At 33.8% G+C, this 14871-nt stretch overlaps 1 protein-coding gene across 1 annotated transcript in view; it reads right to left on the bottom strand.

Annotated features, from left to right (window-relative positions):
- Nucleotides 1-2025: 2025 nt before the first annotated feature.
- The window catches only part of LOC117180907, a 21396-nt gene continuing 8550 nt past the window's right edge, over nucleotides 2026-14871 (bottom strand). Inside the window, exon 2 of the mRNA XM_033373521.1 lies at nucleotides 2026-6276. Coding sequence (XP_033229412.1) covers nucleotides 3001-6276 — 3276 coding nt within the window. The 3' untranslated portion in view covers nucleotides 2026-3000. The remainder of the gene's footprint in view (nucleotides 6277-14871) is intronic.

Raw genomic sequence — 14871 nt, 5'->3', positions numbered from 1 at the left:
TTCGATTAAGCTTTGCATGCCGTTCTTTTCTATCATAGCATAATTAAGTCTAATCTGTAAATTGAAGTTGCTGAATAAATATTGACGAATTAAACATGATTATGAAAATGCAACCGCACTAAGACGAACTGAAAAATATATTTTTTGAAAACTTTGGACATTGTGAAAAAGTAAAATAAAATTAAAAGTAAAGTATCCCATCATGATAACCAATTTTGTCAAAAAGGAACCTAAGTAGCGTTTTAAGCTAAATTCTATTAAATACACAACAAGAGCCTATTTCATGTCCACTATCGAATTCTGCAATCAAAAATATATTAATAATCTCTAATTAATCTTAAAATTGATTACAAAATATTATGACTAGTCGAAAAAGGATCTATGTACGTAATTTTGAAAACATTTGCTGATATTAGAGTTTAAAGTATAACTTATGATAAAAATGTCGTAAGCTTAATAATAAAAAAACCTTCAGCAAAGAAAAATTCCAACTAAATCATGATTTGTATCTCATTTTCGAAAACGCATCTATGAACCATAAAATCAATAAAAAAATTCAAAAAACGTCACTCGGAAAGAATGCTGAAATAACGTTAAATAGTTTCAAATAATTTCCATTTTTCTCTGAAAGCTTTTAAATTTAGCATAGTCAAAAAAAAAAAAAAAAAAAAATAAGGAAAATTATTCAGAAATTCTAGCAGAAAAATTGGTCAGATGTCGTTTCCTTTGTAAGAACTTTTCTTATAAATTTTATTGCAAATCAAGAATATTTATTTAAATTTAAGCCAATTAACTTTTTAGAGTTTTTCTCAAATTGAGGTTTTATTATAATAGAACACTATTTCATCATACGTCAAACCACTGCGAACATTTTTGTATTAACAAAACAAATTTTAATATTGCCAAATTATTTTCAAAAAACTCAATTCTTCTGGGGATTAAGAATGATATACAAATTGATTGAAAAAAACAGGTTATCCTGATAGTATACCACAACTTTTTCACAGTATTAACAAAACTTAAAAAAAAAATCTTTTCACTTTCGCCGTACTCCGCAGTTTATTTTATCGAAAATACGGAAAGTACAATATAATAATATATGCGATTCTAAACAGCATTTTGAAATAGATTTAATGAGAAGAGCGAGTTCAGGGGATTGTGGTGCACATATGTGCGTATTTACATTGAACTCTTCCCAAAAAAATGCAGCGAAGCATTTCTATAAAATTCTACAAATTTATTGTATTTACACCAAGACCGCACTTGCAAGAAGCTGTACTTAATTCTTAATGGATCCATTTTAAATCCCCATGATAACATTTATTTTCTCTAGTTTTAGCTCGAATGAAATATTCACTAAAAATGAAAGTGAGAATCGAAAACGTAATCAGAAGACATGGATTAAGGTTCAAATGTTTTCCTTCAAAAAATAAGTCGTAGAATTCAATGACATCGAGTTTCTTAAATTCATTAAGAATTTTTAAATTAAATGCTGTTTATTGTTAAGGAGGCGCTAGGGCTAGAGAATTAGCCAATTTTTCATATTCAAATATCACTTTCATGAAAACCTCTATTCTTTTCTGATTTTTTGTTTTCAAAAAATACATTTTAAACATGAAAATGTTTTTAAAATATAAGAAAATGTTATTACCAAGCGCCAACTTTGCTTACAGGGAAAACTCACATAACATTGTAGCCATAAAGAACGTATTAATCGAAGTTCAGAAACGTGTTAATCATCGGGCGTTGAGATTTAAATTTGTCATTTTAAAGAAATCCATAAATATATATCTATATAAATATATAATAAATATCTTCAGAATTCAATGCAGAAATTGTCACGTACCCAATTCACAGATAGAACAATATAAAATGCTCCAAGTTTGAAATTGTGAAATTCTGAACCCTTAAACTTCAAACCTCAAAACTTATATGATTATTCAGTTGCGAAATCAGAAAGTGGATAATGTACATTATTTCTTAATTTAAAATTTTCTAAATTGACAAAATTCGTGTTTAAAAATGGTCGCAGTGCAAAATTATTTACATGATCATAATTCTAATTTTGAGAATTAAAATTGGAAACTATTAATTTGGAAACATGAAACTGTCAATGACATGTTTTCACGATTTTGAGTTTTTAATCTTTTAATGCTAGCATTTACTATTTCAAACGAACCCGATTTAGAATGCAAGTAAAAATAATTTAATTTTGGACACTTTGAATTCAAAATGTTACTATTTCATACGTTTGAATTTGCAATTGTAAAACATCAAATCAATGCCTCCATTTAATATGAGTCTATATGCTGATAGCTATTCATATGAAATTGGAAAGAATTTTGATATCAAATGTCGAAAGACAAAACTTTGAAGGTTTTCAATTAAAAATGGACAATTGTAATATTAAATGTCTCAAACTTGAACGCTTTAGAATTGAAATTGCTTCATTTTTGTAATAAATTTGCACACCATTTTCATAATATCAATCGATTTAACGGCTGTAAAATTTAGCAATAGCAAAATTTTAAAGCATCTAATTTCAAAATCTGCACATTTGAAAACCTTTCGGATTCAAAAGGAACCCATCATTTAAAGCCGACGGATTCCGAAAAAAATCAGAAATTGAAAGCATTCAAATTTGGTGTCAAACAAAATTAAATGCTTCCAAACATGAATTCCGCAAAAATTAAGCTTTCCAAATGACTCTGCAAACACGAGGATTAGATATTTTATCGCTACTTGCAGTACTCAATTTTGTAAACCAACGAGTTAAATAGCGAAAAAAATTCGATAAAAAAAACGTTCCAAGAAGATATTTTTTCTCAATAGAAATAAAAAAAATCTTATTTCACCACCTCAAGATTCTTACTCAATTCTGAACTCCGATGAATTAAAACTGAATTTCATTGGCATAGAAGATCTACATTCAAACTCTCGCTCAGCAACAAAACTCGAAAGCAAAATGGCTTGCTTTAAATTAACAGGTCTAATCTACTTTCATCCCTCCATTTGCGAAAGTTTATCTTCTAGGCTGTCTCGGCTGTCTTGCGTTTCATTCAAATTAATTGTATCATTTCCCGCCGACAATTCAATCACCGAATCTTCCAAGGGCGTGTCGCTTTTTTGAGTCTCAAGCACAGAGCCGGATTGGTCAAAAATATCGGTTGACTCTGACATTTCATGACCACTTAAAGTCAAGGTCGTGTCCTGAGACTCTTGAATCTGAACATGCTGATCATTCTGCGTAGTTTGCACCTCTTCTTGCGCCATGTGCTCTTCTGTAGGTGTTTCCAGAGCAATGTGCTCTTCAGCAGGTACTTCCAGAGCAATTTGCTCCTCTGTAGGTGCTTCCAGTTCCATCTTCTCTTCCTCCGGAACTGTCTCCCCGATGATGATGCCTTCAGAATTCAGCCCATCGCTCTGCTCCTCTCCAGTAACTTCTGCAACTCCAGTTTCAGTAGTTTCTTCCATTGGCACCTCCTGTTCCATCTGTTCTGGAATCGATTCCTGGTTCTCTGCTTCTTCAGTATACATTTTCTGAGTATTTTCACCGACACTAATCCCCGATATCTCAGTCAAGTTACTCAAGGCTATTTCTTGCATTTTCACCGTACTGTCAGTAGAATCTAAAATATTACAGAGTTCCTGATTCATCTGACTGATCTCCACATCTTCTGGAGCTTGTGACGTTGGTTGCTCGTCCGGCTTCAGAAGAATAATCTTCTTGTTTCCATAGACCTTCGAACTCGTTATGGACGGCTTATTGCTCTTTGGAGTCTCAACGTCGAAAACATGAGATTGATTATCAACTTCTTCCTGACTTTTTTCTACTGTACTTTGGCTTTTACTATCATCATACTCCTGTTCCTCGTCATAGATACTTTGCTTCCTCTTCACAAAGACCCTCTTCAAAGGCAGTTGCTGCTCATCCTCAGACTCGTCATGTCTCTCCGGAATCATCTCATCCATCGGTTCAAAATCCTGCTGCTTCCTGGCCTGCAGTTCTTCAATCTTTAATCTCTGCTGCTCGACTCTTTTTTCCAGCTGTTCAAGTTTCTCTTGCGTTTCCTGGTCTTTTAACGTAGAAGAATTTTGCTGTTCTTCTACCTTCATCTGTTGGGCAGTAGAAGTTGTTGGTGTGCCCGACCCTTGTGTTGTCTTTAGTTCAAACTTCAAGGGATCTCCAGACTCTATTTTCGACATGGATCTCATCTCGGGAGACTGCATCACACTTTGAACAAGATTCTGAGTCTTATCCATCGGTTTTTTGACGACAACTCTCTTCACTACGTTGCCTGTCGGTAATTTCGCCAACTCAGCAGGATCAATAATCGTTCCATCAGGATTCATGATAACTTCCCTCGTTGTGTCTCCCTGGCGAATGATTCTCCGCACGATGACTCGTTTTGTGACCTTCATTCCGGATCCAGGAGTTGGAACAGTCTGCGAAATTCCTGGTGTAACCTCACCTTCCTTTGCAGTTCCGTCAGCACCAGCTGGTTTCCTCACGACAATCCTTTTAATAACTTTAACTGTATTTACCGGTTTCGGTGTAACAGCAATTACAGCTTCAATTTTATCGTCCTTAGATGTCGCTGGACTTGTGTTAATAATCTGCGATCGCTGAACAGTTGGTGTACTTGTACCTTTGCCTTGTTCCTGTGGACTTTGATGCTTGAGTGGGATTTTGTGTTCCTTGAAAACAGATTCAACTATCTTCTGCACTTGCGCCTCCGTCTCATCGAGGCGACCTTTCGGAACATCTTCCTGTTTCACTGGCATCTTCGCAGACTGAGATGGATTCTTCATCTTCGATTCAGCAGCTTCTCTTCTCTGAATAGGCATCAAAGTCTTGATAGTCTTCTTCACCATGTTTCCGTCTTTTCCTCGTACAAAGACAACCTTCTCACCTCTCTCCTCTTTGTCAACTCTTTCCGAATCATCCTCACTCTCGGCTGGTTTAGGCTTCGGCAAGGGCAACTTCTTGATAACATATGGCGGTGGCTCATAATCATCATCTCCATCAGAATATTGATCCTCTTCCTCTTCTTCTTCAGACTCGAGCTCTATCTTTTCTTTGGTTTCTGGCTGCAAACCATCCGGTCCCATCTTCTCTCCAGCTTCTATGTGTTGTTTGATATGCGTCACATAATCCGCACGATTGCGACATACTTCCTGACAGACATCGCAGGTCAATCCCATGCCTGTCCGTTTCGTGTGCGTTAGCTGATGAACTTCTAAACTTTCTTTGCGTTTGAAGGCCTTTCCACAATCTTCACAGACGTGTCGTTTCTCCACCGAGTGAGACCGCATGTGTCTTGTGAGATGATGTGAGAGGAGGAATGATCGGGGACACAGTTTGCAGAGATAGGGACGGTGGCCTGCGTGAGTTGTCAAGTGACGAGCAAGTTTCGTACTCGTTCGGAAGGCTTCCTTGCAATATTCGCATACAAAGGTCTTGTCCTCGCTGTGAAGCATTTCGTGGCGCTCCAGGCCCTGTTTGTAAGTAAATCGCTTGTTGCAAATATTGCATTGGAAAGGCTTGATGGCTTTGTGGGCAGTTTCCTCGTGTTTCTCAAGCTCATCGGTAGTGAAGAATTCTCTGTCGCAATGTTGACAGCCGTATCTCAGCTCATCGCGATGAACCTTTTCATGCCGCTGAAGTAAATTCGCGCGCGAGAATTGTTTGTGGCAGATTTGGCAAGAGAAGGGTTTATCTTCAGAGTGTATGGACATGTGTTTGGCTAGGTCGTATTTTGAGAAAAAGGGGCGATCGCACTCGGTGCATTTGTAATTGCGATCCCGATGAGCTCGTTGGATATGTAAAAGGAGAGCTTGTCTTAGAGGGAACGTCCGGTCACATTGATTGCATGCGTGAACTCGAATTTCTCCTGGTTCGAGTTTCCTGTCTTCTTTTTCGTTATTTGGTTCGTTTTCTCCTTCGCTGCCTCTGTCTTGTTCCTCGCCGTACAAACCGTGTCGTTCTTCCTTGCTTTGTTTCTCAGCCTGACGTTCCCTTCTTTCTCGATCTCCGTTGTCAAGTCGAGCCTTTTTCTGTTCGTTCTGTGCCCTTTGGTCAGCTGGTCTTTTATTGTTTGTATCGGGAGGTTCAGTGGAAATTGGCGGAAATGGCCGAGGAAGAACGCCTGATATGGGGTAGGATCTTAAAGCTTCGTCAGCTTTTCTGCACTGTTGCTTAAATTTGTAGGAACGATCTAAATTCCAACGACAGGTGTTGCAGATCATCTGTGGCATTCCATCAGCCGAGTACACCTTAAAAATAAAAAATTATTCTTTAGATTTTAAAAGTAGAATGAGCGAGCGGCGAACGTTATTCTTATCATAGAAACTTTCTATCAATTTTTGTATCCTAACAGTTTGCAGTCGTATATTTTTACAGAAATACGCATAGAAGTGTATTCAAAGTCATGATGAAAAACATTTTATTGGTATATTTATATCGACGCCTCCATTCAATAATGATAAGAATATTTATATTAGGATCAGTAAGATGATGCAACCATGAAAACTTTAATTTAAAAATTACTAATAATTGCAGGGTAATAAGAAATAGTACCCAATTTTTCTCTTGAAATTTATTTTTATCTAGTTGACTAGGACACAGAAAGAAGGCTGTCGAAAATTAAGATTATTAGCTGATTTCTGGATCTTCTGAGATATAATTTTTATTTAAATAGGCAAAAAACCGTCTGCAGGTAGAGTATTGCTGAATTAAGGCTAAAAAAGCTTTATGGAGAAAAGTAACGCAACTTCGAGAAAATGAAAAGAAAAAACAATTTTTGAGGCGCACACCATTGTTGCCTTAGAAGTGATTATAAGTGAATTATTCAGTCCAACCATTTTTTTTCCTTAAACTCATTGTTTCCCCATGACGTACATTTGAATTTTTCTGCCGTCGTCCCCCTGCTCTCTTTTACGTACCCTAATTGTAATTTATAAAACGTCAATTTTTCCATATTCATTGATTTTTGTAAATTAAAGTACATGCTCACGATGGATATTAAATATTGGAAAAGTTTCGATTAACCAGCGATTATCAACCAATTTTCCCGGTGATTAAAAAAAAAAAAAAAACGCTTTAGATATGTAAATACGTCAATAATTCTAAAAAAAAAAAACAACAATGCGACTGTTGACTTTTTGCCAATATTTTTCTGGATATTTGAAATTGAAAACTTTTTTATAAATATTGATTACCTCTGTTATTTAAAGAAAATCCACTTGGATATACATTTTTCGACGATTAATTCAATTAAAATCAATATCGACTTTTTCTTTACTTACATGGAAGCTTATATTATGGTTTTAAAAGAAATTTCAGCAAATTGAAATTTAGATGAGTTTCTAATTTTTTAAAGGTAATACACAATATTGTGCGTCACTTAAGGGCATGTCTTAAACATTTGGTATATGATAGTGAACATGATAACGGGCATGCCCGCACACTTTTTTGTGGGTTAATTTAAAAAAAAAATTATTTTGCTAAATTTGATTAATTTGTGCGGGGCTTAGGAATTAGTATCGATTTTAAAGTTTAATTTTAAGTAATTTTAAGTTTTCAAAAGTGTAAAGTTAAAAATCTTGAAGTTTGGAAACCTATAAGCAGCATGACTGTTTAAATGTTTCCGATTATCAAATATTTTTCCCGGGCGTTAAAAAAACATTGATAACTTTTCTTGGTCCATTAAATTTTATATATATTAACCGTATTTAATTGTTGTCACTAAAATAACAGACTATTAGAATAGTTTAAAGATTTTTAAATATTTAATCAGATTTATTCCAAATCCGACAGTTACGAAGTAGCAAAATTTCTCGACGAAAAAATGTGTTCTTCTTTGAGGCAATTAGGTGACACGTATTTTTCTGAATTAAGAATTAAAAAAATGGTATACATTTTTTCTTATTTTCATCAAATCTAAACATCTAATATATTATTAGCATAACATTACACGCGATAAAACTTTGAGGTTACGTGATAGGCGAGATTTATAATACATTTATTACATATTATACAGTGAAAATCTTCAATAGTCCTCCCTTCTATAGCCTTTCCGAGAATTGAGACTGGGCCGCATGTAGGCGTAACAGGTGCTGCGCGGGATCTGCGGCTGTCACTCAGGCAAGCAGTCAGGCGTGAACAAACAAAAGCGGAGCAGGCTATAATGAGTTAGTTGCCACCTACCGTCAGCCCCGAAATCGGGGCTATAGAAGAGTTTCACTGTATTATATTTATTTTTGTACCTCAGTCTGGGACTGCTTATTCAGATATTGCAAAATAAAGTACGAATTTTAATTTAAGAATTAATTCATTATTTGTTCTAAGCAAATTTGTAGATATAATTTAGATGACAAATTTTGTTAAATAAGATGTTATTGTAGCTTGTGTCCTTTTTCCAAAAAGTTAGTTTTTTATTTTTAATGTTGTTTTTTTACTAATAAAACAAAAACTGGACGTCCTAGAAAAAAAGTGATTCTTAACAAATTTGTACATATTTTTTGGAAGTACAATTTTAATCTGTTCATTTTCTTTCTTATCTTGCATATTTTGACCGCAAAATGGAATTTTTTACTTTGCATTATTTTTTTGTGTGATCAATAATTTGAATTTTTTGAATAATTCGAAAAGTTGTTATGATAATTTTGTAGGACTTCCAAAACTGTACAAAAACACTATTTCTGTTTGTATTTTTTATTCGTAATTAATTGTTTTACAACATTTAATTCTTTACGAAATTGAAACATAAAGGTTCCCAGTATTTAAATATTATTTACATTGTAATCTTTCACAACAAATAGCGTTAAAAAAATAACCTGTCCAATTCCGTCTCGGTCTCTTCTAATTTTCATCTTGAAGTACCATTCAAACCAATACAAATTGAACTGCTTTAAATTCAAATGAAGGGTTTAAATTCAAAAGTATATAAGAGCCAGTTTTTCAAAATCAGGTTTTTTAATTCAATTTTTTATCTACAATCGAAGGCCGTTATTTTGGCCTTAAAAGCAGTACAAAGTTCGCAGTGGTTTTTTCTTAAGAATTTTTTTTTAATCGCGTTTTGGTAAGTCGAAGCATATTGGAAATTCAAAACTGTATAAGAGCCAATGGAACATTATGGAAGTTCCATGTTTGAACAGTAACTTCGTCGGTTTTATGGTGTGTACGTTTCATATAATAAACATAAGTGTGATAGAATGTTTATTAGTTATTATATACAATGTTAATAGAATGTCTAAGGCTAGCGCCAATAGGAATTTGGTGTGCTACTCGATATAAAAACATTCGCCACAGTAACAAATGTTTTTAATTGTCAAGGTAAGGATCGCCCCTAAACATTATACTCTTGTTAAACCTTTTAAACTTGAAAATGATAACATTTTCTTGCATATCTGAATAGCGTATTATTGTATGAACATTGTTATACCAAAATTATTATTCTAGTAACCGGAACATCGCAATAATGAAATATTCATAACATTTTTAGAATAAATCGAAAACTGTTTTCCCCCCTCAAATTTCTATGCATTTTAGTACATGCGTTTTAAAGTTCCATATCGAGCGCCCGATGTAACGTGAGCATTATTAGTTCTTATACAGTTTTTAATTTCTAGACCCCCTCGACTTATACGAGGTATTTTAAGGAGGTACCATCGCTACTGTCGAGATCAGTCGACTACGCAGTCGTAATAACTACACTCGTATGACTTACTGAGTTGAAATCTGGCAACATTGTGATCATGTCGCTCACTGAGATCCACACTGACCGCGCCTCGCGATGTTGCCAGATTACGATAATCAACGTTCAGAAGCGCAAGTTTTGTGATTAATTTTTTTTTATGTATATGCAGGAACCAAATGGTTAATATTATTTTTGCACTCAATTTTGAAATACTTGTTTTTCATTTAAAAAACTATCAATAATATCTCAATGGTGGTTACTTAGATATCACTCAGTAAAGAGCTAAAAACGCCATCTCTCATAAGACGCAATGTTAAATATGACGAAATTAAAAACGCTGACAACTTATTTATAAAGTACCCTAGGGTTCTGAGATTTTAACTGAGTACTATTGGTGATCATATTTAGATATCGTGAAAGTTTGGCTGAAATGGTAATGAAAATTCTTGTAGCAATAATACCTCTAAAGCTATTAAGGTATAGAGATGCCACCTACTTCATAATTTAGGACTAATTTAGAGCTAACTTGGGCCCGTAGTCCTGAATTTTGGGCTCTTTTATTTTTTGTAAAAAGTAGTGTTTGCGCTAGCTTAACGTTAAGCTGGCCGAACATCCGTAAAACGTACTAAAAATGATTTTACCGAAAATTCACCTTGTAGAATAATTTAAGGCTCATTGAGGACTAATTTGAGCCCGCAGTCTCAAATTTTAGGCTCTATTATTTAATTTTTTTTATTAAAGTGTTTGCAATAGCTTAACTTTAAGTTGACTGAAGATTGCTGTAAAACGTACTAAAAATGATTTTACAGAAATTTCACCTTATAGAATAATTCAGGGCCCATTTAGGGCTCCTGAAATATCATTGACCAAAAATTGTGAGATACTTCCTTTGTCCTTTTTTGTTTTGTTTTATTTTATATGGTGTTGTCCCACCTTGACGCTATCAAAAGCACGTGAAGAAAACCGTAACACCCAGTTTCCCCTCTCGCATAATTTAGGGTTCATCGAGTACTAATTTGAGGCCGTACTTCCAAATTTTGGCCTCTATTATTTGTTGTAAAAATAGTGTTTACAACAGCTTAAAAATAAGTTGGTTCAAGATTGCTGTAAAACATACTAAAAATTATTTTACAGAATATTCACCTTAAAGAATAATTTAGGGCTCATTTAGTGCTCTGAGAATATGATAATGAAATTTTTAAAAAATTGTTTAAACTTTAAAAATTTTTAATTATATTCCTGGAGCCCTAAATGAGTCCTGAATTATTCTACAAGATGAATTAACCGTAAAATCATTTTTAGTACGTTTTGGAGCAATCGTCAACCAACTTAATGTGAAGGCCATGTGACGAGGATCACGTGACCAAACCTGGTCCTCAATTTTTCTTTCCCAACTTACGTCTAAACAAAATGAGGTATCGCTCTGAAAGTTTGGGAAATAAAAGAGGAAGTAATAAAATCCATGTCTCTGCTTTGTTCCAGTGGCAATTTTGAAGAAAAAAAATTTCGAAGAAAATACAAATGGAAGTTAGATCGCTACTTTTCTTTCCCAACTTACGTCCACACGGAATGAGATATTGTGTTAACAATTTGGTACACTAAATAGAAGGTATGCAGGAATATGTCTCTGGTCCTAAATAATTAGAATTGTGAAAAAGTTTTGTTTAATTACCATTTCGGAGAAATACCGACCGCGATGTGAAACCCTGCAAGCATTTTTTTATGTTGTCAATGGGCTAGTTATGAGGTTTATATTAACAAAGTGGGGCAAAACAATCAAAATCGCTCACGAACATTATGTACAAATAATGAAAAAACTAATATTTGCACTTGAAATGCAAATAAATAAATTTGGCCTGGCATACGAATCAGCTGTGTCAAATCAACATTATCGCAGCGAGTAGATAACTTCGAACTACTACGGGTCTGTGGGTAAAACAGATTGCATGATTACCGGCAAACAAAGTTCGAAGCATGGACATAGGAAACACGAGACTAGGCATGTCATTGCGGGGTTGATGCAATGAGAGGAGAGGTCCGCCATCTTTTGATGTGTTGCGACTTACATAGCAGCGCCCACATGTTTATATTTTCATGCACAGTTTGTCGGCAAAAATGCTCGTGCGCATAATCAAGTGGCACATCGTAAGATGGCGGCTCTCCCCCTCCCGTGGATTCAACCCCGCTCGCTAAGTTAGGATAGCATGCCTAGTCCCGTGTTTCCTATGACCATGGTTCGATGTCAAGCTTCTGCTGTAAAGCCTAAATCCGTCTGTCGATAATCATTTTTTTCATAAATAAACTTTTTTCTTCCCCCAACTCTTTGCAAGGCCACAAACGATCCTTTAATATTTATTAACATTTCCCGAAAAAACATTTCTGCGTTATTTAAACTTTTATTTTTCAATATGGATGAAAAAATATTGATCTTATGGCTGACTTGATCAGCTGTTGTACTCGTCACATGGCCTTAAGCTATTGCAAACACTATTTTTTACAGCAAATAATAGGACCAAAATTTGGGCATATGGGCCCAAATTAGTCCTCACTGAGCCCTAAATTATGCGAGTGGTAAAAATGGGGTTTATGGTTTTCTTCACGTACTTTTTATAACATTAAGGTGAAATAACACCATATAAAACAAAACAAAAAAGGGCAAACAGGGCGCCCACAAGATTGAATTTTCAAATTTCCCTGACAGGAAATTATTAAAAAAGCGAATTAGGTTTCAATAATGTGCCAAGCAAAATAGTGAAACAAGCCAGAAAAATGCGCTATACATGTCAATATAGATTAATTAATGTCAGACAACTCAGCGGCGCCACTAACGAAAAAAAAATGTCATATAATGGATATTTTTTGCTATTTTTTGTTGTTGCTAATATTCACCGAAAAACATGTGTTTTGCTCTATTAGTTTTTGAGAAAACAGGGCGGCGCTAGCTCGCCGTCAACTCAGCGGGGTACCCTCTACAAAAATCATGAAATTAACAAAAATGACTAGGTTAGATTTTTTTGCTTTACAATGCGCTATGATTCGCTTTTGTAAAGTCAACCCTTATTTTCTTTTAATACCCTCTGTAATGAAAAAAGCATTAAAAAATGACTAGGACAGATTTTTTTTGCTATTTATCTGTTTTCTAATGTGATATGAAGCACTTTTTTTTTAAACAAACTTTTACTATAAAAAGCAACCCTCTGTTCTACAAAAAACTTATTTAAAAAAAGAAACTATTTAGATGCAAAATATTTATAAAATATTAACATAGTATTTTTAAAGCATAACTGAGGAGCAATCCCTAATCGTTACAAAAACAACCCCCGTATTTGTATCCGAATACAAACCTGCAGACTGCTGCCAAAAATTGTATACCTTTAAATTGTAACCCTTATATAAAAAAGCAACACCCTATAATGAAAACACGTATTGAAAAACCCTCATGATGTATAGGCTAATATTGCAACATCTTTCACAAAATTATTTTCCAGTCTATGTGTGTATATTCAAAAAATATAATTTACCTATTTCGATGCATCTTTTAATGCCTTTAAACAACTTACAGTACAACAAATTCTTAACGAAAAAAATCCATGTTCATATGACGAACAATCTAAATGTTCAGAATGATTGAAAATTTGTTGAGAGCAGACTTTTTCTGAAGTAATTTTTCAAATAGTGATTAAAACTATTTTTAAAGATAAGTTGAAATAATTTTAAAACCCTAAAAAGCCGTTGTGTGACTAGGGATGCTGGGCATCTATATTTATGTTATAAAATACATTTTGGCTTTTATATGTGTAATAACCTATGAGAACCCTTTGCCCAAAATCACATTCACAAAAAATGCATCCCGTTCTTTATATAATTATCACATAATATCAAATTGCCGATTTATTGTCTCCTTCAAATACAGGGTCGTTGTGTTTCTGCTAAAAAATATTCAAGATTCGAACTTGTGAAAATTCGATTTTATTAAGTTAGTTCGGTTTCTTGATTTTTCCAGCGGGTTAACATGGTAAGAAATTATGTTACAACTGTCCCAGGAAACCACCCCTAACGTTAAATATGACTTAGTTTGATGAGAAGACCTTTGAGAAACTTTTCGATTCTGCTACTATCGGAACTCCTCAAATTTCAAACTTATCCAGATAATCAGTCACCTAGTTTTTAGCAGACCCAATGCTTTAAGGTATGAAATTCTAGCATCCCAAAAAAAACTACCCGTATCGCAAAATTCGTCTGAATTTGATTAGTGGTAGACTATGTACATTTCTGAACAACTTCATTAGGGAAATCCATACAAGTTCAACGTTATCCAGGTAGACCGTCCACTTGATTTTTTTATCGACTCAATGCTGTAAATGATCAAATTTTATTAACCCCAAAAAACTGCCCTTATCGCGAAGTTAATTTCAATTTTATTGGTATCATATGACAATTTTGTACAGAACGGGATGCATTTTTTCTGAACTGTGATTTGGGCAAATGGTTCTCATAGATAAAAGATTAAAGATAAAACACAGATAAAAGCCAAAATGTATTTTACAACATATATGTAAATACCCAGCATCCCTATTCACAAATGTGCTTTTCAGGATTTCAAAACCATTTTAACTCATTTTTAAAAATAGTTTTAATAACTATTTAAAAAAATTATTTCAGAAAAAGTCAGCGTTCAAACAATTTTTAACCGTTCTGGAAATTTATATTGTTCTTCATATAAAAATGGATTTTACTCTTTAATAATTGTTGTGCTGGAAGTTGTTTAAAAGCATTAAAAGATGCATCGAAAAAGGTAAATTATATTTTTTAAATGTACACACATAGACTGGAAAATAATTAATTAATTAAATATAATTCATTAACTTTAATTAATTAATTAAAATGTAACAATTCCAACAGTTAATGTATACAAATTTTAGCATCAGTCTGCATCAGTCATAATTTGGCTCCTTAGTTATGCTTTCAAAATACCGTGTTAATATTTTATAAGTGTTTTCCATTTAGATAGTCTATAATATATTGGAAAGCAAAAAAATAAAAAAAAATCTAACCTAGTCATTTTTTAAATCCGAATATACCCGGCGTTTTTTCGAAAAAGTGGTACGTTTTGTTTAAATCGCAATTGTTTAAACAAATTATGAAAAAATGACTTTTTCGATCTGGACAA

This window comes from Belonocnema kinseyi, chromosome 9 (genome assembly GCF_010883055.1).
Source record: "Belonocnema kinseyi isolate 2016_QV_RU_SX_M_011 chromosome 9, B_treatae_v1, whole genome shotgun sequence".
Classification (NCBI taxonomy): Eukaryota; Metazoa; Arthropoda; class Insecta; order Hymenoptera; family Cynipidae; genus Belonocnema; species Belonocnema kinseyi.
This window is presented reverse-complemented; position numbering and strand designations above follow the sequence as displayed.